Source organism: Lepidochelys kempii, chromosome 1 (genome assembly GCF_965140265.1).
Source record: "Lepidochelys kempii isolate rLepKem1 chromosome 1, rLepKem1.hap2, whole genome shotgun sequence".
Taxonomy (NCBI): domain Eukaryota; kingdom Metazoa; phylum Chordata; order Testudines; family Cheloniidae; genus Lepidochelys; species Lepidochelys kempii.
This window is the reverse complement of record NC_133256.1, coordinates 118,086,723-118,110,837: the sequence shown is the minus strand read 5'-3', so window position 1 is coordinate 118,110,837 and position 24,115 is coordinate 118,086,723. Positions and strand designations below refer to the sequence as shown.

The window sequence follows — 24,115 nt, the reverse complement described above, 5'->3', positions numbered from 1 at the left end:
CATTCGTGGCCTGGAGAGGTCTGAAGGTGTCTACCTTGAAGCAGATGCCTAAATCAGCATCCAGAGCACAGCCACATCTTTGCTTTGTGGAGATGGATGCAGGAAGGCCTTAAGTTAAAAGTAGCCTTCCTCTGGATAAAACACATGACTTACAGCTTTCCTGGGTGCCATCTTCAAGTATAACTTTTATGTATACTATTTCTCTTCTCCCACTCCTTCAACACCCTCTTCTCAAGCCATTCATACTTTTAAACAGTTTCTGATTTGCCTTCTCTTGATGGCAGACAGGTCCAAGCAAGTAGATTCGCTCCTGCCATTTTTTGTGTGAAGAAGGGAGGAATGTTTTAAGCCAGTGTGGCTGAATCCTTTCTCCTTTCTGTATGAGAAAGAAATATAAATGAGAGAACCTTTCTAAAATGATGACAGTTGACAGCTGCTGGTCATTCAACAGATTAAAAGGAGTGTGCACTACAACTTATTTTCAAATGGGGAACACATTGCTGAAGATCCTAAATTTAGCTCATCAGATCTGGAAGCCCAAATATAAAGATGGTGCATGTTGTATTTAAAGCATGGGAGGTTATGGTGTTTCTGCTTGCTTTTTACATTAGAGATAACAATAAATGGTCCTGGTTTTGCTTGAGGACTTTTTCCCCAGTTTATTTAATGTAGGCATTTAACAAAATTGTGTGTGACCAGTTTCACTGCTCTCCTCTCTAGTTAAGTTTCTCCTTTACAAGAAATCAGAAAAACATTTAAAATCACTTAAAATAATTTTTTAAAAGAAGTTTCATGGTGTCAGTAGAGGAGGTTTTTGAAACAAACTGATAAATCAAACAGTAATAAGTCACCAGAACCAGATGGTATTCACTCTTACATCTGAAGGAACTCTAAGATAATATTGCAAAACTACTAATTGTGGCATCCAACCTATTGCTTAAATCAGCCTCTGTACCATATAAGTGGAAGACACCTAATGTAACACCTATTTTTAAAAGGCGATCCAGGCAACTACAGGCCAGTAAGCCTAAGTTCAGTATCAGACAAACTGGTTTAAAACTATAGTAAAGAACAGAATTATCAGACACACAGATGAACACAATATGTTGGGGAAGAGTCAACACAGCTTTTGAAAAGGGAAATCATGCCTCACCAATCTATTACAATTATTTGGGTGGAGGAGGGTCAACAAATATGTGGACAAGGGTGATCAAATGGATACAGTGTACTTGAACTTTCAGAAAGCCTTTGACAAGGTCCCTCACCAAAGGCTCTTAAGCAAAGTAGACAGCCATGGGATAAGAAGGAAAGTCCTCTGATGGATCAGTACCTGGTTAAAAGACAAGAAATAAAGAGTAGGAATAAATGGCCAGTTTTTACAGTGGAGAGGGGTAAATAATAGGGTCCTCCAAGGATCTGTACTGGGTCTTGTGCTGTTCAGCATATTCATACATGATCTGGAAAAAGGGGTAAACCATGAGATGGGTAAGAGTTACAAAGGGATCTTACAAAACTATGCGACTGGGCAACAATGGCAGATGAAATTCAATATCGATAAGTGCAAAAAAGTGTACATTGGAAAAATAATCCCAACTATACATACAAAATGATGGGTGTAAGTTAGCTGTCACCACTCAAGAAAGATTTCAGAGTCATCGTGGATAGTTCTTGGAAAACATCTACTCAATGTGCAACAGCAGTCGAAAAAGCCAACAGAATGCTGGGAAACATTAGGAAAGGGTAGATATGATGACAAAAAATATCACAATATCATTACATAACTCCATGGTGTGCCCACACCTTGAATACTTTGTGCAGTTCTAGTCACCTCATCTCAAAAAATATCTATTAAAATTGGGAAAGTACAGAGAAGGGCAACAAAAATGACATGGGGTATGGAACAGCTTCCACGTGAGAAGAGGTTAAAAGGACTGGGACTGTTCAACTTAGAAAAAGAAATGACTAAGAGGGATGGGGGGATATAATACAGGTCTATAAAATCATGAATGGTGTAGAGAAAGTGAATAAGGAATTATTTACCCTTTCACATGACACAAGAACCAGTGGTCACCCAATGAAATTAACAGACAGCAGGTTTAAAACAAATACAAAGAAGTACAGTAGACATTTGTTTGCATCAACACCTTGTAAGAGCAACTTTTCACCTGGGAACACTTTCCCTACTGTGTATTGTCCACTTGGTAACAGCAACATAGTCACCACATAAGAGCAACACTTGTGACATTGTGACATCACCTCCAGGGGTACAGATTGGGGGGGGCTTTTAGGGTACCCCCAAATTGCATACTCCATCTCCATTCCCCTCCTGACCTGGACCTTCAGCACCATGCACACAGCCCCATCTACTTGCTCTGCCTGACAGAGCCTGTGTGGAGAGCATGTGTAGCAAGGAGTTTGAGGAGAGGGTCTGGAAGAGATTTTCAGGGTGGGGAGAAGCTGGGGTCAGGGGAGCAGCAGAGGTGCAGCTCAAAGGTTTCCTCCTCCCTTCCTCAGCATCTGGCTTGCAAGCAGCAATAGGCTGGGTTGTGTTTGCTATTTTGCAGTGGGGAGTATCAGGACCCCCCTCCCAACACTGACCAGTCCCCTCCATCTCGGTTGCCAGTGGCGGGGTGTGGCTGTGCTGTTTTGCAGTGGGTGGTCAGGGGACCTCGCTCCCCAGGGCACTTACCTGTCTCCTTCCCCACTCCCAACTCTGCTGTCCATGCTAGGAGCCACCCCCACCTTGCAGGCTGCACAGGGTGCCCTCCCCAGCCACCCTTCCCTCCCTCACCAGGGTGGAGCATGAAGCTGCCAGCAAGAGTATCCTCAGCCTGTTGGCAGCCTGGCTTGCTCAGCCATTCTTCCAACTGGGGGCTCCCCTGCCAAATCTGGGGTTCCCCTACCCCATACTCCTCAATTCCCTCCCACAACATGGCTGACCCACCCCTTCCAAAATGCTCTTAACTCTTCATAGGCCTTTGGTCAGATGACACTCCCCATAACAGCAACAGCTGCTTAGGAGCAACATAGAAAAAGGGCACCAATATGACAAGTGTTTACTGTATTTCTTCGCACAACAGGAACTCGTTGCTAGGGGATAGTGTGAAGGCCAAAAGCATAACTGGGTTCAAAAAAAGAATTAGATAAGTTCAAGGATAGGTCCATCAGTGGGTATTAGACAAAATGGTCAGTAGGGATGTAAAATACTAAATGGTTAAACAGTTAACCGGTAAGCATTAGTCTTACCCATTACCCAACCCTAACCGTTAGCTCCCAGCCCCGGCCGACCAGCCGACTCTCGCCCTTCTCTTTAATTGGTTAACTGTTTAAAATATATCATTTTAATTTTTTAAATGGATAACTTTTAAAATGGATATTTACACCCCTAATGGTCAGGAATGCAACCCCATGCTCTGGGTGTCCCTAAGCCTCTGACTGCCAGAATCTGGGACTAGATGATAAGGGAGGGATCACACAATAATTGCCTTGTTCTGTTCATTCTCTTTGAATCGTCTGGCACTGGCCACTGTCAGAAGACAGGATACTGAGCTAGATGGATCATTGGTCTGGCCCAATACTGCCATTCTTATAATATTTAAAGTCTGCTTTATTAGAAACAGTTTTTAAATTGGACAATTCCAGAAATGCAACTCAACAGCATCTCCTTAAATAGTCTGAATAAAAATGGCTTCTGCTCTCAATGTTTACTCTCAATATTTACTCATGTTTACTTCTGCTCTCAATGTTTACTAATGTTTTATCTGTCCGTCCTGTCCAGTCCAAGAAAACCACTGTGACTCAAATTTATAATGTAAAACACGAACAGATAAAACAAATCTTCCAGAACACTTTTTACATAATACAGCAGAAACAAACAAACACGCATCACACCCAAATGGCACAAAATGACCATTCATCTTTGCAGGGCATCTTTAAGGAGGACCTTGCAATCATCTGGCGCTATGAGGCATGCTGCCATCTGTGTATCTTATTCTTCCCAAAGTCTTCTAAGATGGAATAACAGTTTTGGTATCTCTGGGTTCAGTGCAAAGGACAGTCCACCTCTTCTGCCAACCCATCCAATAGGGTCCTAAGAGTTCAATTTTTAAGGGTTCAGGCAAATGAATTCCACAGAGTCGATGTGCAGAGATAGTACTAAGTGGCCCAGATCTGAGGAAGCCCTTTTCTTGGCAGGACTCCCAGGCTCTAGGGAAACTGACCTCATGGACCAACCCACATGCCCAAATGCTAGCAGAGCTCTCCCTCCTGGTACAGAGCCATGAGGAAGAAGTCAGTTGCACCCTTCCCAAATCCCAGAGTCTCTGGTGCTCTTTAGAAGAGGATATATGGAATGACCTTTCTTTTGTGCAAACCCTTTCAGTCTGTAAAGCCACTGCAGCTTTGGCATTATGATTTTCTGAGCCACATTAGTAGTTGGACAGTCCCCTTTAAAAGGAGACTTTCTTGAAACTGTATTTGACAGTCTCTTTCATTAAAAGAGATCATCTTTCTGTGCTCAATGGGAAAAAGACACGCACAACTCACAGTTCATAGCCAAGTGAAGTCACTGTTCATGACCACTTGAGGAAGGAAAACTGTGCGTGCAAGAAAAACATTTTTAGAGAAAGTTCATCTTCTTCTAAACTGGATCCAACACTGACAGCAACTAGAATATAATCCAAAGTTCTAAATTAATTCCCTTTCCTGTGCCCTGCAACAAAATCATTAATAATACAAGTTGCAGTAAGACCAAAAAAAAAAAAAAAAAAAAGTTAAAAAGGAAAGTTTTTGCTTTCGCTGAAATGTAAGAAAAGGAACTGGGGACCATTATGGAGCAGTGGTGCTGTTTATACCCTCAATCCCAGGCTGGGTAGAAGCTTGAGGGATGCGTGCATGTGCTTACAGGATCCATCAAATTCTGGGATCCAAGGCAGTCTCTCTCTGTTTCTGCTAAAATGGTCATGCTTGAATATGTGCCTGATGCAGTATTTTTTCATCTGCTATTAGTTTCCACATTGCCAGGATTACTGTAATCTCCTATCCTCCATAAATCAAGAAGGTAGCTGAATTCAGACAAGCCAGATAAGGAAGTACCCCTGGAGTTGTGATTTGACCAGATATCAATGGTTAGGGGACATGGTGAACATACAAAGACACAAAAACCCAAGTAGTGCAGTCAGCTCTCTTTTCTTATAGAGAAGCAGTCTGGTTTACAGTCTCAGGACTGTGGCATACATAAACTACCAAGTGGGAGACTCAAAACTTTAGAATAACAAGTAAGCACTGGTCTACAGTACAAACTTATTTCGATATAACTACATTGCTCAGCGCTTCTGGACAAAGTTACCACCTGATGAGGAGGTGGCGTACCTACACCCAACAGGAGAAGCTTTTCCATCAGGATAGGTAGCAATGCAGCTGTAAGTGCAGACAAGCCCTAAGTTTCACAAGTCACTATTTTTGAACCTCCTCAGAGTCAAATTTTGCAGTGACCACAATATGACCGTGGATTGCCTCAGCGAGTCAATTAGATCAGAAAGAGTGAAGCTCATCCAATTTATATACCAAGATCAAATAGCCACAATGTGCAACTCCAAAGCAGTGACACTCTTCAGTCAGTTTTGAGAACAGAGGCCTATAGTGGATGTGCTCCACAACCCATGGAATTTAAAGCTACCTTGTACATTCCCTGCTCCTGAAGAAGCTGGCAAGTGGAAAGACCAGTTCTCCCCCAGGCCCATACACTATTATTTTGGGTTTCTACGCGATGATTGCCAATGCACCATCCTTAAACATAGCTGGCAGCACATAACAAGAATCCTCCATTCCTGACAATATTAGTATTTACAATTGCAATATTGTCTGCTTTCCAAAATGGAGAAGACAGGCACAACGATGTACAGGAAGTGCTACGTAATTTTTTTTCAGTGAAAACGCTAGAGCAACTCATATAATGTATTTACATAGGGTCCCACAAAAGTCATCTTCCTTGCATGGTGCTCAGGCCATTTCTTTGCCCTCTTGCCTTCTCCATTCAAGTTGCTCTCCCTCACAGCCCTGAACAATTCATGGCAGTTCTCATTTTTTCTGCTCCCTTTCCTCTTATTCTGCTGCTCCGCCTGGAGAGCACAGAACTACCACCCGACTGGTCCCAATAGTATTCCGTTAATGGAAAAATTTCAGTATTATGAGATTTAGTTCCCTCCCTACACATCTACTACCCAAAACTACTGCTAATAGGAGTCAGGAGCTCTCAAAAAGGAAAATATATCTGTCATTAATTTTTTTTTTTGGCAAATATCTAATTCAAAGAGGGAAAAATATTCTCCTTCATAAAATTACTACTATTCAACAAAGATTAAATTGGGAAAACGTATGGTGGGATCAAGCACATTTATCTTTCACTAATTGCCGAGGACAAGTGAATTTAGGTTTTTTTGGGGGGGGGGGGGGCTCACTGTGGTAACTAAGTTTCTCTACCTGCTGCAAATCCTATTTTTATACTTATTGGCCTAACTCTTAATATTTGTTCCTTAGAGTAGCTGAAACAGTAGCCAGATGAAAAATCTGACATGACACTTCTCTAGACCAGTACCTTCTAGGTCAAGGGAGTCAGCAGCAAGATAGCCTGAAGCCCAGTGCCCAGAGACACAGTGTTATGCCCCACAATATATCTATATTTCATTGGTCAATGGGAAGGAAAAATTAAATAGACCATCCAGAAAGCCCTGATCACTACTATATTTGACCAATAATGCAGGGAATAGCGATCTACTGAATAACATTGAAGACAAAAGTTCTATCCGCAAGAAGACAGACATTTTACTACAAAGGCTCTAAATAAACCATTTTTTGTTACCTGAATTCTTACAGCTTAAAAACATACATGTGCAAAGTAGTTAAGAATCTTTAATTATTCACAAGCCAAGAACAAGGCAGGTACTGTAAGGAGTTTGTTTCCTAATGCTGCCCTACCAATGACCTCCAATTTGACAGGGAGGAATTATTCACTAACAAGTTAAGAGATTCAGTCAAATAAGCCAGTGAAAGAAAGGGATGGAACAAAAGACCAGTGTGATGTGGGGCCACTAACAACACACTTGAGACAAGATAGCAACGGAAGAGGTCTGCAGAGATTTTGCATTTGTATGTTAATTATCTTGACTCTTAATAGACTAGTCTCTGGAATAGTTCTATGTTAACTATGACCTCTGGCAGCTACTGGTAATTAAACCACCTCTACATGAGCTTATTTTTCTACACATTTTGGACAGCATAACTACTATCAATAGTCTCCTGCTTTTTTGTACTATGCAATTGAATTTTCACATTAGACCTGTCTCTTAAATCGACACACAAAGTAAAAAGGAAAGGAAAAGTGCTTCAAGAACAAACATCTGTATCTTATCTACAAACACACCCAAAGAATCTTATCTTTCATTATTTGGTAGTATTTTAGACATGCGCAGCAACACACTAAAAACGATGAAATCTTGCAGTGTCCGATTTATGTCAACAAACCTAGACGCTCAGCACTGACCACTCTTAGCTTCCACAACCCCCCCTCCCCATTTAAGAGTAACAATGCGCATTTTTTCTCATCAGCTGTTGCTTACTATCCTGGGTCGATTCACTGCTAAGGCGGTAGCAAAACAAGGCAGCACGGTGAGCGGGGGAGAGTGGCGTCAGGAAACACACCGAGCGCGTACGGACACACTGCGAGCCTGCATTCCCACAGGCAGACCCCTTCCTTCCAGCTATGCCACACTTACACAGGCTCATCGCCGGGACGGGCAGGCGGGGAAGCCGCGGACAGAGGCACGCTGCTCCCGCTCGGGGCCCGGACGCGTGGGTGCTGCGGAACGGGGGTGGCTAGCCCATGCCACGGGCTCTTCTCCTCCTCCTCCTCCCCGCACTGCCCCTGTGCTGGCATCCGGGCGCTAGCCGGGCTGCACCACTCCGGCTCTGCCCTGGCCAGTGTTGTGTCTGAGGCAGAGGCCCCATGTGACACGGACGGGTGCAAGGTGGGGGGTCTGCGTGACCCAGACAGGCAGGTTTAACAGCAGCAGCACGCCCGACCAAGTTGCAGCTCGCGCGCCCCTCCCCCGCCGACCCCTCCCCGCGCGGGCAACTGCGGGGCGGTTACGCGGCCCCGCACCCGCCTCCTGCAGCTGCTGCGGGCGGGCGCGCGCGCGCGCGGGCCGCGCCGGAGTCACTGGCAGTTGGGGGCAGGCCGCGGGCCCGGCCGCCTCTCCACGCGCTGGGCGCTCATGGGGCCGGAATGCACCGCGCGGGGAAGGGGCCCGCTCGCTCAGCCGCCCCGCGGCTCACCTGTCGCCGCGTCTGCCAGACGCGCATTCCCAGGCGGCGGCGCCTGCCCGGCCGGGCCGTGTAGGGGCTTCACATCGCGCTCCCCCTCCCGCCCGCTTCGCTTCGCTTCGCTCCTCTTCTCTCCTCTCAGACAAGCCCGGCCCGCGCCTCTCGGTGTCCCCAGCTCCTCCCGCCCACCCCGTTCTTCCTGTGAACGCGTCACACACGGCGCGAGAGAGTCTCGCGCCACCAACCGCCGCACGGTCAACAAGCCTCGCGCCGGCCACGCAGGGCTCCCCCTAGCGGCGCGCGCCCCTGAGAAGTCGCGTGCAGCGCAGCCGCCACCGCCGAGAGGACTCCTAGGCACGTGACCGTCTGGAAAGCGGGCCAAAAAAAAACAACCCACCTCGTGCCGCCCGGTCCTGCTTATCTGCCGCTCTCTCCCACGCTCGTTGGCTGCGCGGGCGGGGAAGGGGAGCCAGCGGCGCCCTCTAGCGGGGAGAGGGCTGCTCTGCAAGCACGAGGAGCGCCGCAGCCAAATGACAGGCAGGAATGGTGGGGGGAGGTAATGGCTGCGCCGAGTGACCCTAGCCAGCCAGGGCGCCGGAGCCCACGTGCGCTGCGGCTCCGCAGGTGGAGTCTGCTCCCCGCACGGAGCGCCCTGTGCACCCTGGCGAGCGGCAGCGGGGCCGGGGTGCACCCAGCGCTCCCCCGGCCTGCTGGCACGGGTCCGCCCTCAGCGCCTTGAGTGATTCCCGGGCGTGTGAAGAACCTGCCTTCACCCGCTCTAAGAAAAGGCTCTGACCCGGGTGTGCATGGCTCCCCCGCGCCCCAGCTCGACCATCCCGGGTGTGTGGTTAATGGGGGGGGGGTGGATTCTGCCCCATTGCACAGCAGGGAGTGGGGAAGCTGGGGGGGAGTTAAACTTTGGCATCACTAAAGCAGGTAAACATTTTTTCATACTCTTGATGAATTTTTCTTTTACATAAACAAGTTTCAGAGTACCAGCCGTGTTAGTCTGTATCCGCAAAAAGAAAAGGAGGACTTGTGGCACCTTAGAGACTAACCAATTTATTTGAGCATGAGCTTTCCTGAGCTACAGCTCACTTCGTCGGATGCATACCGTGGAATGAAGTGAGCTGTAGCTCACGAAAGCTCATGGTCAAATAAATTGGTTAGTCTCTAAGGTGCCACAAGTACTCCTTTTCTTTTTATAAACAAGGAGTCCGGTAGCATCTTAAAGACTAACAGATTTATTTGGGCATAAGCTTTCGTGGGTAAAAAAACACTTCTTCAGATGCATGGAGTGAAAATTACCCCACGTCTTCAGATAATTTTCATTCCATGCATCTGAAGGTTTTTTACCCACGAAAGCTTATATCCAAATAAATCTCTTAGTCTTTGAGGTGCCACCGGACTCCTTGTTGTTTTTGTGGATACAGACTAACACGGCTACCCCGATACTTTTCTTTTACATGTTTATTGATGAGCAGCTCTGCAGGATGAAGATTTGGGGAGGGGCTCCTCTCAGCGAGAGATCCCGTTTGCCCTTCGTGGGTTACCGTGTAGGTGGTCAAATACTAGGCTAGACTCTGAAGCCCTCCTGAACTAAGCTCAGTACTAGGGGAAAGTCAGAGATCAGAGGCAAATTACAGCTCCTCCAGGCACTGTCAGCCAGCCCCAGTGGAAGTTAAGATGTCTGAGTGGTCAGCTCACCCTTGGCTTTTCTCTGCCTTTTCAGACTACTGCACCCCTTTCAGGAGTCTGGTTTGTCTTGCACACACAAAGTTTCACCTTACTTAAAACCTACTTATTTACAAAATCAGACATAAAAGTACAAAAGTATCACAGCATACTGTTACTGATAAATTGCTTACTTTCTCTTTTTTACCCTATAATTATAAAATAAATCAACTGGAATGTAAATACATATTGTACTCACATTTCAGTGTATAGTATATAGAGCAGTATAAAGTCATCGTCTGTGTGAAATTTTAGTTTGTACTGACTTGGCTAGTGCTTTTTATGTAGTCTATTGTAAAACTAGATAAATATCTAGATGAATTGATTTACCCATAGGTGCCAACTCCGTGGGTGCTCCGGGGCTGGGACAAATTCTGCTCTCTGTTACAATAAAGTGCTAATCTCATATAATTCCTTGCAACATATACTTTAACGTGGTTTAAAGAGCCGGTTGAGGATTTTCTAGCATGGGGAAGTCCTCAGAGAATATAGCACTACAATAGAGGCTCCCATGCTACTCTTCTTACCAGGCTCAATATAGGGGACTTTGCCCAGCACCCTATGCTCTCTCTAGTGATTCCTGACTGCCAGAGTGTCTCTATGGACTGTTGTGAGCCAGCATAAATGTAGATATCTAACTATTCCCCCTTCCTGTCCTCCGACTACTCTACTTTATGTTGGAGTGACATGTAAAGCCAGCCCCTTCCTTGGCACAGCCAAGGATCTGTCCCCATATGAGTACCTATAGACTTCCCCTGATTCCCAGGGTTATTCATGTAATGAAAGGTTTCAGAGTAACAGCCGTGTTAGTCTGTATTCACAAAAAGAAAAGGAGTACTTGTGGCACCTTAGAGACTAACCAATTTATTTGAGCATGAGCTTCCGATGAAGTGAGCTGTAGCTCACGAAAGCTCATGCTCAAATAAATTGGCTAGTCTCTAAGGTGCCACAAGTACTCCTTTTCTTCATGTAATGAAAGACTTTCAATACATATGCAGAAAAAGTGGAATTATGGTTGCAAGGACATCTCTGCTGGCTGCCTGTTGCATCACAGAGGAAGGAGCATCGCTCTGACTGCTCCATTGTCCGCTTTCCTGCTGGACTGTGGAAGCCCCAAGACAAGCAAGATTGGAGATCATTTGGGTCTACTGAAGACAAGGGGAGCACTGCCTACAGTCACCCGGGGAGCCCAAGAGTGGAGAAGATGAGAACCAACAATCAGTTACAGCTCCCTGATTCTTCACGCCAGTCCAAGTTAGAGCAGTCCAGAGGCTGTTTTAACTTACGGCAGCTGGCAGCAGTTCCTTACAGACCATAAACCAGCTGGGGATAGCCAGAACACAACATGGTTTAGTTACTCCCCGTTCCTGTCCTCATGAAACCTGCATGCTGGTGGAATCCCTAGCATTGGACCTGCATGTATTTTCCACACAGGCAGCACCCAGGAGATGGAACAGTAGAGAGAATCTGCTCCTACGTACTGATTGTGGCCCACTGGTGTTTTTGAAATAATATGCTCAGCCCTCCCATGCAAAAGGTTGGACACCACAGATATAGCTTTATTCACTCACTTAGTATTTATATCTATATTTAGCCACAGTCTGCATGACACTATTTTACTGACACATTTATATACACCTCTACCTCGATATAACGCGATCCGATATAACACAAATTTGGATATAACACAGTAAAGCAAAAATGGTTTTCTGTCTCGTCTACAACATTGGTTCTCAAACTGGGGGTCACGACCCCTCGGGGGGTCGCAACCTGATTATGTGGGGGGTTGTGAGCCCTGACCCCAGCGCACGGCTGCAAGTTGCGAGCCCCGACCCCTGCGCTAGGCTGTGAGCCCCAACCGCGATGCATGGCTGCGAGCCCCAGCCACTGTGTGGAGGTGCAGGGCTATGAGCCCCAACTCTTGCACCGGGCTGTGAGCCCCGACCCGGACAGGGGCGGGTGGCTGCGAGCCCCAACCCTGGGCTTGATGTGAAGGATGACATCAGATGTACCCTTTCTCAAACAACACCAAAAATAAAACTTCTTGTGTCAAATACTGTATTAATAATGGAAATGCTCAAGGCCAAAGCAAGTTCGATATAACACGGTAAGATTTGTTTGGCTCCCGAGGACTGCGTTATATTGGGGTAGAGGTTCAGATTGAGTTCAGACTGCATGCAGCTGCAGGGACTCTTCAGGTTTATTAAATAAAACTGCTATTGATGTAAGGACAGACATGTAAGGAATGTTTAGCCATAACACTGCACTGACTAAATGTAACCCCCAGTCAGTTCTCATGGGAGAGGATCATTGCACAGACACGTCTAGCCAACGCTGTAACAACTTACACTCTGTGTCTCTTGCCGACAGCCCTGTGGCCATGTAACAGATATTCCTGTACAGAATTGACAGCAGCGACATCTAATGGGGAGATGAACACATTGCAAGGAGAGCGTACGCTGCACTAACTTGAAATCAATCTGGTCACATCTCTTAGAGACGGTGCTGCATTGCAGACAGCCCAAACGGTCTGCATGCAACAACTACAGATATCTCATCCTCTTAAGTGTTCTACTCTGCTTCCTCAGTACCATGCATTGCAGAACGATCTCAGCTATTTACCATGATGGCTCTGGTTAGAAATGGTTGCACTCTGGGATTAAAGTCCAAGGATAATTATGTTTTTAACAAGATGTAACTAAGTGAAATAAAGGATTGAGAGATTCCCCTACTGAAAGGAAGTGGCTTGTACTGACATCTAGTGGAGAGGGGAGATGCTGCAGGGATAGCCCATATTATGAATGGTTTAGTGAGCTGTAGCTCACGAAAGCTTATGCTCAAATAAATTGGTTAGTCTCTAAGGTGCCACAAGTACTCCTTTTCTTTTTTCCCAAACTAGTGTCTGAAAACGGTCTCACTTTCCTGGATCAAATCACCTGTAGATTAGCTCTCACCAAAACTGACGCACTGTATTTTATTATATTCCTTGGAAACATTGCAGGGCTATTTTAAACAGCACCAGAGATAGTAAAAAAAATAGCCATGGATGCACTAAAGGAACAGAAGCATATATGCTCATCTATAACAGTGAGATCTACAGCAGTGCTACTCAAAGTGGTGGTCCGCGGACCGGTGCCGGTCTGCGAGCCATCAGCTGCTGGTCTGCATGCACATTGGGGAAAAAAATTGCCGGTCCCCCACATCAGATAGCTTGAGAAGCACTGATCTACAGTACAGATCTGTCACATTACAATGACAGTAATTACACAGACATTTCAGAACCCATGCATTGCCATATTAGTACAGCCTACTATAGTGATGCCCTCATTAGACACATGATAGTCATAGGATTATTTCAGTGGTTTCCTTGATCTAACTGTTGTTTAGAGACAAACAACGAAAGTGTTATTGCATAGTCTGATCTCATAACCTACAACATAACTATATATGTGCATATCACCACTTGCACATATCCATCATCTTGGTTAGTTTGGTAGTTATTTTCTAAAACACCATAGTGTCAGGTTCTTAGAAGTAATGCAGGTTTTATGATTTTAGCAGCCCTGCTGGGAAATGCTACTTATTGGTCTTTTAAGAGCCAGAGAAGCTAACAGGGATTCCCATCCCTGGCTTTATTAACTCACAAGTAGCTGCTCTCCTAAGATAGTCAACATTCATTTTTGCATTCAGTTTTCATAATTTTTTTTAAAAAAAATCATGAAAATAGAAATATGTACAACATAATATACACTAAAGCAATGTAGGCATTCTGATTGTGGTATCTCTAATACAGAAAGGTGACTGAAGGAAGGAAGAGAGGAGAAGAGGTCAGCATTATGAGAGAGAATGGGAGTCAGCACTTGGGGCTTGGGTGAAGAGAGGGTCTTATATAAGAAAGGGAAAGGATCTGTTCAGAACACAGAAAGCCCTGCTTGGTGAATTGGGAAGACATGAAGGAGCTGGTTGCGGCTCTCTAATGCAGCATTAACCTGGTCTTGGCATAAGTAGAATAGCCAAGGAAGTACTGTGATTTACACCAGTGATGTAAGGGGCTTTACCTCAGTGAAGAACTGGCATAATGAAGATCCATTCAGCCTCAATTTGCCCCTCCCCTTCCTCTCCTGCCTTACCCTCTATGGTAGGGTAGGGTAGGGGCAAGGCAGCTGGTGGCTTTGCAGCTGGTGGCTTTGCACCAATGGGGAGTTTCTCAGCATTTGTACGTGGTGCAAAGTGGCCAGTGTGGACTAGGGAATCCAGCCCAAAGACAGTTAAGATTGTGTAAGGTAAATATAATTAAAGGGAAGCTCTTGTTGTATTAGCAAAAAATATACAAAGTGGAGTGGTCCATACTCCACTAGTTAGAATAGAACTAGTCAACTTAGTTGGCATCCAGACCAAATTACACAAATTTATTAACTGGACTATATAAAATAATTTCCTCCCCCCCCCATACGTTTGGAATGTTTTGCTTGTGTTAGCCATTATGGGAAAATGAGACCAATGAGCTAGCAGCAGCAGAGATCATATCACTGAACTTACCAAATGCCTCTTTGACCATCACAAGCATGAAGAAGTGCAGCCATGCAATAATCAGCTCTGTAATTCATTAAGCCTTGGAGGAAGGGTCTGGATATGTGTGTGTGTGTGTGTGTGTGTGTGTGTGTGTGACTAACATTACTAATTGATCAGACATTCAGAGCTAGAAGAAATAATTTTCTCAGCAGGGCAAGGTGGAAATAGCAGCACGAGCGTTTTTGATCTCACTGAACGATGGCACATGCCAGCACCATAACAAACCCGTGTGCTTGCACCAGGAGCCCTGGCTCCATTCTCAGCCTTACTCTGGCACTGACAATTCCACAAATCGCATTCACACTGCAGAGTAATAAAGAGCTTGCACAATACCTGAATGAGGCAGCTCCTTGTTCAGATCACTTCCTCAGTTTCATCTTCCCTCTCCTCCTCCACTGGCTCCTCAAATGCAACGTCCTTGCTGCTCACAAGATTAATGGGTTCAGTGGTCAGTGTGGATGTTAGCACCTGCTGTAGCTCCTTGAAATAGGGACAAGTGGTCCAACTATTGACAGAGACCTTATTTGAGTTCTTCACTCAATTGTATCTAACCTCCATAGACTTTATTTTCTCCTGTCACTGCCCAGCAGTTGCTTGGATTCCACTTTCCACAAGGTGATCAGAGATCTGGTGATTGCATTTGGCAGAACTCAACTGGCCTGAATATTCTTTTCTGTCCACGTGGCAATTAAAGTCTCAGTTGCCCTTTTGCACCAATCTACTGTCTTAGCTTTTCCATACTAAAGAAGTAGTGCATATGGTTGCTCTGCAGTTCTCCGTGTTCAGTAAATTGAACAGTGGTATGAGCACCACATCCAACAACAATAGTTTGAGAATTTTAGATCAACCTGCAATTTCTGGGTGTCAGAGCTAGGGAGAATCTCTAGGATAACTTATGCCTGGAGAACAGAGTCCTGTCATTTGCTCTGGCACATTTTCACATGGGCAAGTGCATCATGGGATCTGTAACTGCAAGGAGGTAAGGGAGGATGGAGGAACATGCGGAGAACTGCCACTGAAGTCAATTAAGTTATTTCATAGTGTAACAGTAACCAGTGAAATTAGTAGATACTGATCCGTGTGAGTGGGTCCAGAGCTGAAAAGTCAGTCTCTCCTATGCATTATGTCTAGTTGGAAGCCGGTATCAAGCAGAGTGCCCCAAGGGTCGGTCCTGGGGTCAGTTTTGTTCAATATCTTCATTAATGATCTGGAGGATGGTGTGGATTGCACCCTCAGCGAGTTTGCAGATGACAATAAACTGGGAGGAGTGGTAGATATGCTGGAGGGTAGGGATAGGATATAGAGGGACCTAGACAAATTAGATGATTGGGCCAAAAGAAATCTGATGAGGTTCAACAAGGACAAGTGCAGAGTCCTGCACTTAGGACGGAAGAATCCCATACACCACTACAGACCGGGGACTGAATGGCTCGGCAGCAGTTCTGCAGAAAAGGACCAAGAGGTTACAGTGGACAAGAAGCTGGACATGAGTCAACAGTGTGCCCTTGTTGCCAAGAAGGCTAATGGCATTTTGGGCTGTATAAGTAGGGGCATTGCCAGCAGATCGAGGGACGTGATCGTTCCCCACTATTCGGCACTGGTGAGGCCTCATCTGGAGTACTGGGTCCAGTTTTGTGCCCCACACTACAAGAAGGATGTGGAAAAATTGGAAGGAGTCCAGCGGAGGGCAACAAAAATGATTAGGGGACTGGAGCACGACTTATGAAGAGAGGCTGAGGGAACTGGGATTGTTTAGTCTGCAGAAGAGAAGAATGAGGGGGGATTTGATAGCTGCTTTCAACTACCTGAAGGGAGGTTCCAAAGAGGATGGATCTAGACTGTTCTCAGTGGTACCAGGCGACAGAACAAGGAGTAATGGTCTCAAGTTGCAGTGGGGGAGGTTTAGGTTGGATGTTAGGAAAAACTTTTTCACTAGGAGGGTGGTGAAGCAATGGAATGGGTTACCTGGGGAGGTGTTGGAATCGCCTTCCTTAGAGGTTTTCAAGGTCAGGCTTGACAAAGCCCTGGCTGGGATGATTTAGTTGGGGATTGGTCCTGCTTTGAGCAGGGGGTTGGACTAGATGACCTCCTGAGGTCCCTTCCAACCCTGATATTCTATGATTATACTCTTATTACATGGCGTTAGACCTTGGTATATGAAATCAGAATCTGGTTCTATCTTACCAGCAAATGAGGCAAGAAAAGTAGGGAGAAGGGGCAAGGGAGTTGGGCGCTGGAGAAGGAAAAGCGATTGTGCTTTCTACAAATGCTAGAAGCACATATCATAGAATGGCTGATTTATAAATGTACTAAGGGAGATACTTGTGATGTAGCTGAAGTGAGAAGCCAGTAGTTTAATCAAGACATTTACTTAAGGACCAATTCTGGACACTGCTGTGGCCCCTTTACACTGGCTCAGCCATTGTAAAAAGCCTGCAAAATTCAAACAGTCCAATGGAATAGGCTAGGGAAGGGGCGGAGTTGATGGCTTCCTCCCTTCCCACTTTGCAGCCCCTGGCTCAGAGGCATGCGAGGAACAGTAGGGGCTACTCTATGCTCTGGCTATTCTGGGTAGCAGAGCAGCCTGTTGGTAGCTGCTAAGTGAGAGCAGCTTCTGGAACTGCCCAAAATCACACTTTGGGCTTGGTTGGCCCGCAGACTAGCTCAGAGTCCCAGGGGTGCAAAGATGCAGCACACAATCTGGCCTGGAGGAATGGAACTCTAAGAGTATAAAGTATAAAATAAGCAAAAGTAGGAAAGTGGGTGAGAATATGGGACAGACTGAGCAGTGTGTCAGCAGGAAGAAGTGGCCTGAATGTTAGAGCTGACAGCAGCTACTAGTTGAAAACAATAAAGAAAGATGGCGTTGGGGGCTTGGGAGGTGGGACACGGTCCTGGGTGTTGTGGGACTAGAGGAGATGCTAGATCAAGAAACATTTTTTGCATGTGTAGGCAAAAAGCTTTGTGCAGCAGTCAGGGGGGTGGGATTTCAGCTGCCTCAGTACTACCTGAAGACACAGTAGTGGGATAACTGAGAAGGCTGCATGCTCACAGAGGGAATGTGGGATTGTTTCGTTATCCGGTACAATGACATTGGAGGCTCTTTTGCCAGCAGAGGGAGAGGCAAGGTGGGCATGTCAGGCTATGCCTGAATGTTATGCAAAGGAGGCTTTCAAGAGTTTCAGAGATTCAGATAATGTTTTACATGCTTATTCAAGCTACACCTTCTACAAGGACAGTGTAGGATGTGTATTGTTCATCATACGTATAGTAGGGGATTGTGCACTGCATAGCTTCTGTGGGCCGAGCTTATTGCAGACACCGGGGGCTGCTTGTCCCCATTGCCCGCACAAGCTCCATGTGTGCCACCCTTCCCCCTCTGTTTCAGGGACTGCCTGCAACCCTCACCCAATCTCCCTCTGGCAGAGATTCTGGGTGCCCCCTACTCCCTCTGCTTCCCATACCAGGTGCCCCCAAGCCAGTGGCTCTGTGTGTACCCCTATTCCCACTTCCCCCATGCCCTCCATTCCCTCCTTACCCCTGCAAGGCAGGGACTCCTCTTCCCCCCATTCCAACCTTCCTCCTCCTGCTAGGGGCTCTCTGTTTCACCTTTCCCCTATACCAGTGTCCTCCAGTAGCCCCCCATCCACTAGGGTTTCTGCGTGCTCCCATTCCCCGCCATACCAGTGTCCCCACCAGGCCTTTCTATAACCCCACACCTCTTCTCCCTATACCAGAGTCCCCCTACCCCCTTGCAGGGGTTCTGTTTGCCCCTCTCTATCCCATTCTCCACACCATGCCAGGAGCGCTGAGTATCTCTCCATCTCCTCACATAGTGCCTTCCTTCCTTCCTTCAGATTGCAAGGTAAGGGGGGATGGCTGGTGCCCTCTCCCCAGCCAGGAGCAGAATTTGAGGAGGCTGGAAGTTAGAAAGGAGGAAGGAATTAATGAAGCTTTTTCTCTCCTCTGCCTCTGGCTACCGCTGCTGGCTGAGTATCCACCCCACGGTTCCCAGCAAGGAGAACAATTTTTTTCTCTTCTCTCATTCAGGGTTTCAACATAGTAAATCTATATTAGGAGGATGACCAGGGGTATTGTTATGCTGCAAGGTGTTGATGGGGTCCATCGACAGATAATAGTGGCTCCATGGGTCCCACAGTTTCTATCTTTGGTGTTCCAGTTGTCCCCAAATTCAGTAAGGTTCAGACAATTGATGCCTAAGATGTTCCCTGAAATTTTGGAATTGGTTGGATGCAGTGTTCAAAAGTTATTGCATTTCAAACAGACAGACGGATGCTGGCAGTGGAGTGTAAGGCCTGACAAGCTTGGCCAGTGGTTTGGACAAGGGCATTCAAAACAGGATTGTTCAGTTTTATTTTTAAATGAAAGCCCTGGCATGTCTCTTCATTTTGTACTCTCTACTCAGGGGAAATGAAACTGAATAATGTCATGTCTGTAACTTGAAACTGTGAAAATCTGAGCCCAGGAGGAGAACTGTGGGAAGGATTTCCATCTATACCTGAAATGAACTTCTCCAGCTTAAGTGTAGTCATTAACAGAATAGTATCTCTAAGGATGAGCAATGATCTTCTGTATATGCCACTCTATCCTACAAGGGAGTTGATGTTAATAGGAACAGTGAATATGCAACATCTCTGAAAATCAAGCCCAAAGTCTCTTAATTTGGGCACTCAAAATGGAAGCACCTACAGTCAGATTTTTTTCAAGACATTGGCCTTGCTATTTGGTCTATGGGGACAGAGAATGATTCAAACATTGTCTTCTGTTAACTATAGAATCCTATTAAGACTCGGCTATGAAATACAATACATTGCTTTTCCCCATTTATGTGGAATTTGAGGAAATGGAAACACAGCTTGAAGAAATAAATTAGATATAATCCTAACAAAGGTTTTGAGCCATACCAGAAAGTAGCCTGTGATCGGGGACCATATTTAAATGAGTGGTCCCCATACAAAGTGGCTTCTTCCAGTTGCAAACCACAGGGCCTGATTCTCCATTGTCTTGCTCCTTGCATAGCCATGTTTCTAGTGAGCATAGAGCTATGTAAAATGTTATCATTTTGATTCAGTGGAGTTTTGCACCCCCTTTGTGCTTGCTTTGCACATAAATAAATGAACATACAGTGTGCAAGGCAGTGGAGAATGAGGCCTATAGTCTTCTGATTAATAGTTTTTTAATTCTTCTCTTACCTGCATGTACCACAGATATGATTCTAACAGCAGTAGATATTGTCTCAACAGATAAACCAAAAGATTGTTCACCTTTACATTATCCCAGACAATGCATTCCAATATCATTACAAAATGATACCACAAAAGAAAAGCCCCAAATTATATAATTCCTCTGAGGAATCCTCTGGTCAGATTTGCTGTTGCAAAGCGGATAGTTTCCCAAAGAAAACAGTGTGGAATACATATCAGCTAAATGAAACATGTGCCTCTTTTCAGCTTTAGTAGCACCAGTACCCACCGTGTACCATTCTTCCACAACTTGCACACAAAGACAGTGAAGAACAAAAGCTATACCCCATGCTGTTCATCCCACACATCTGAAGGGGATACTGCATTCATTGTATGAGTTTAGCCATGAAGATGAGTTTTTTAGATCTTGAAATTGCATTCTGGGGTCTGAGGAAAATGGATATGTTTACCTATGGACCAATCTGTTGCCATCCTCTGCATGGGTGGCTCAAGAGGAGTGAGGCACAAGGTTCTTTTATGTCCTGGTAGAAAGCAAGACACAACTGCAATCCTCGTACTCCCCTAGTTAGGTCCAATAACTATCCCAAAAGGGGCAGGGAAGAGGCAGGGTTGTGGCCCTGTGTGATGGGGTGCATCAACCGTGTACCGGGCCAGCTGGGCCTGACCAATCACTGTGGGCCCAGGAGACCATACCTCCTTACCCCTTCTGCACACGCTCCAGGTGGAAGGGACAGATAAAAGGAGGCAGCCCTGTTCAGTCTGGGCTGGCTGAGGAGGAGGAAGGATGTAGGATGTGTGCTGCAGGTGCCTGTGACTCTCCAAGTGGTAGGAATCGTGGACCTGAACTATATGGTGGATGAGCAGCTGACCGTGGAGACTGACTGGGACATCAAGCCCGTGCCAGCTGAGGAGATGCCCCCTTGCGGTAGAAAGTGACCCAGGGAATATATTAGAAGCCCATGTTTAAACCCTTAACAGGGAATTTCCTTTCTTCATAGGGCCCTGGGTCATAACCTGGTAAAGTAGGATGGGCTTGGGTTCCCTACCCCCAACACACTTGCCACTAGAAGTGGCTACTGTTTGTTTGCTCTGCCCCGGGGGTCAGAACCCCCAACTGCTATTGTCTGCCCCAGCCAGGAGGCTCAGGGGCCATAGACAGTTTGCTTTGCTCTGCCCGCCCAGGGGCTGCAGACTGTTTGCTCAGCCCTGCCAGGGGTCCCGTGCCCTTCTTATTGCAATTGCCTGATCCCACAGGGAGACCCTATGCTTGTGTGATGGGGAGTACGGACCCTGCACTGGGCGATTGGAGGCAGCCCTGCTTGACTTGTACTGTCCCCCATGACACCCTGTCCCTTCAGCGCCAGCTAGCAGAGCTGCCCAGCCAGTCAGGGAAGAGCATGCTGCACTCAGAGGTTGGCACACAGCAGCTGTACACCCTGGAAGCGCTAGCAGGCTATCCAGCCTATCCACTATTTTCACAATCCGCTGCTCTGCACCATCCCCAATGCAAGGCCGGGGCTTCAAGCCACAGTTTACCTCAAAACAGCATAAAGCGTATGTGAATTTAATAATATATGCCAAAACTGACAGTCTTCTTTATGAATGGCAGTAGGTATAGATCCAGTGAGAGATGATTTTAGTGTGCAAGAAAATTCTATGGATTCCCAGGCTCCTGCGACAAAAGTACATCAGCTGAGCTGCTTGTATGAAATCTGTACTGTTCTGATGGTAAAACAGAAGACAGAGAAAATAAGGAACAATGGAAGCATATTCAAAAGGGATTTGGATCATTTAGTTGATGAGCCAGCAGATGGCAAATGCTGCTCAGTGTAGAAAATGAAAAGTAATTAGTCTGAGAACAAAGAGCAAAAGCAGGGAGTGTGCGCTAAATACAGCACACTGATCAGAGAAAGAATTGGGGAATTATTGTGGGAAAAAATTGTAGAAACGGTCACTTCTGTGCACAGCTGCAATAAAAAAGGCAAACAAGATACTAGACTGATGGAGCAGTGAGCTATAATACAACACAAAATAGGCAATACCAGCACTTTGGAAGACAATTATTAGACTTCCCTAGAATGGGGTATGCAGTTTGGGTCACTGTCTCAGGAAGGTTGTATTTGGAGAAGGTGCAGCATAAGGCAGCTAAAATCGAATGGTTTGAATGATCTCAGTTTTAAGGTTAATGTTAGAGAGATTACTCGCACAGGTTGAAAAGAGACAATAGAAGTTTTCAAATGGAGAGTGATTACTATCCATAGACTATGTTTATATTGCTAAGGGGTTAAAAATTAGGAAAGTAGTACTGAATAGAGAACACAAATGGAGCTACTTCACAAAAAAGGTACTTAACATATGCCTTTATTGAATTATATCAGGGATGAATATAGCCCAGGGAACATGTTACTAGAGAGTCTATGAAGCAAAATTATATATGAGCTGGAGGCACAAGGATTCATTTCAGAAGAAGCAGGCCAATGAAGGACCTACAGATAAATGGTAAAGTGGTTTATGGGAGGGGAACCCTAACATTTCAGCTTCAGTAGTTTTTTTGTTTGTGCAGGGTCTTAGTTGTACAAGTTCATTACAGAGATCCCTCCTCAACATGAGACATGAAGGGCATAGGTTAGTCAGAGGGGGGAAAAGGACAGGAAGAAAGTGGATGGACACCCTGTGACTTAAAGAAGTTGGCCTTCTCTTGCAGTAGGCCATTTAGAGCAGATGGGAAACCTGCTACTATGCTTTCTTCTTAGTGCTCCCACAGTGAGCCTGCTTCTCCTCTGCTGCAATCTAGCTGCTGCTAATGAAAAAACAAATGAGCAATGGGGGATTGGTGGGGTGGCCAAAGCTGGTGGGGAAAGATGAGCAAGGCTGGGAGCACTTGGCCACCTGGAGGCAGGGTAGTGTGAACAGACATGGTGACAGAAAGGCTGACTGACAGTAGGAAGGACTGAGGAAAGCAGTCCATGCCAATCAGTTGCCTGCAGGCTGCAAGAAAGAGTAGAGGCACGAGGAGTGCTTAGAGCAAGCTGCAGGGTTACGAGAGGAGTCCGTGGTGGACCATGCGAGGTAAGTAAAGGAGCTGATCAGCATCTTCAGAATCTTTTAATTAAAAAAAAAGTTTCTAGCCTCTACATATCAAACCTGAATCAAGTGCAAACTGATGCTGTGCTACACTAGCAAACATCATTGCTACAATTCACCAGGCGTGTAGCTCCCTGCATGGAGGCAGCTCAGAGTTAGATGACTTACGTAAAAATGCCTTGTGCTGCTACACTACAGTTTCTGCCATGGCCACCTCCAATGGAGCTGCACTGGTACAGAAGTATTTCCTTTTATTGGCTTTGAATTCCCCACCTTTTAATTGAATTGAATGTTCCCTTGTTCTTGTGATCTGGGGCAGGTAGAATAGAAGTTCCTGATCTATTGTCTAGATCATTCATTATTGTATGTACGTTATGATGTCTCCTCTCAGACTTCTTTCTAAGGTAAACAATCCCCATCTTTTCAATCTCTCTTCATAGGATATGCTTTCCACAGGGCCAGCTCCAGGCACCAGCTTTCCAAGCAGGTGCTTGGGGCGGCATTCAGAATGGGGCAGCAGTCTGTGTCCCGCGGCAGCAATTCGGCGGCAGCTCCTCAGCGGCGACTGCTTGGGGCGGCAAAATTCATTGCCCCTGGCTTTCCATGCCCTTGATCATTCTTGTTGTCTTTGTCTGAACCCTACCTAGTTCTGCAATACCCTTTCTGAGATATGGTGACCAGTTCCGCATACAATATTGTAGATGAGACTGCACCATCGATTCATATAAAGGTGTTATAACAGGCTCTGTATTATTCATCATCTCATTCCTTACACAATCTGCCATCTAGTTAGCTTTTTTGACTGCAGCTGCACATTGAGCAGATGTCTTCATTGAGCTGGCTACAGTGAAGTTCAGGCAGTCAATACTTAGCTTGCCATCTCATGTCTTAATTATTGCAACCTCCTCCTCTCTGGCATCCTGGACGCACACATTGCCTTATTTTGTTCTGTACAAATTCTGCTACCAAAGAAGTCTTTATTACCCATCAGTCTGACCATATTCTCCCCTCTTTGAATACTGCTACTGGCTCTTTGCTCCACTACATCAAGTACAAACTTTATATCTTTGCTCTCAAGCCCCTACATAACTCTACCCCTCACTATTCATCTGCTTTTTTTTTTATACCATTCGAAACCCTCCTGAAGATCGACTTCTACCCTGACACCTACAGGTAACTCT

At 45.8% G+C, this 24,115-nt stretch overlaps 1 protein-coding gene across 4 annotated transcripts in view; it reads right to left on the bottom strand.

The window, feature by feature from the left end:
* Positions 1-8,573, bottom strand: part of REV1 (REV1 DNA directed polymerase) — a 95,686-nt gene extending 87,113 nt beyond the window's left edge. For 3 of the 4 annotated variants that reach the window (XM_073352192.1, XM_073352182.1, XM_073352203.1), the window contains exon 1: positions 8,332-8,573. Coding sequence is in view for 2 of the 4 variants with exons in the window: in XM_073352203.1 (XP_073208304.1) it covers positions 8,332-8,358 (27 nt within the window). In the remaining 2 variants the exon portion in view is untranslated. Of the gene's footprint in view, positions 1-7,772; positions 8,295-8,331 lie in introns of those variants that run through there. The other variant, XM_073352161.1, reaches the window with a different exon arrangement.
* Between the last annotated feature and the right edge of the window lie 15,542 nt (positions 8,574-24,115).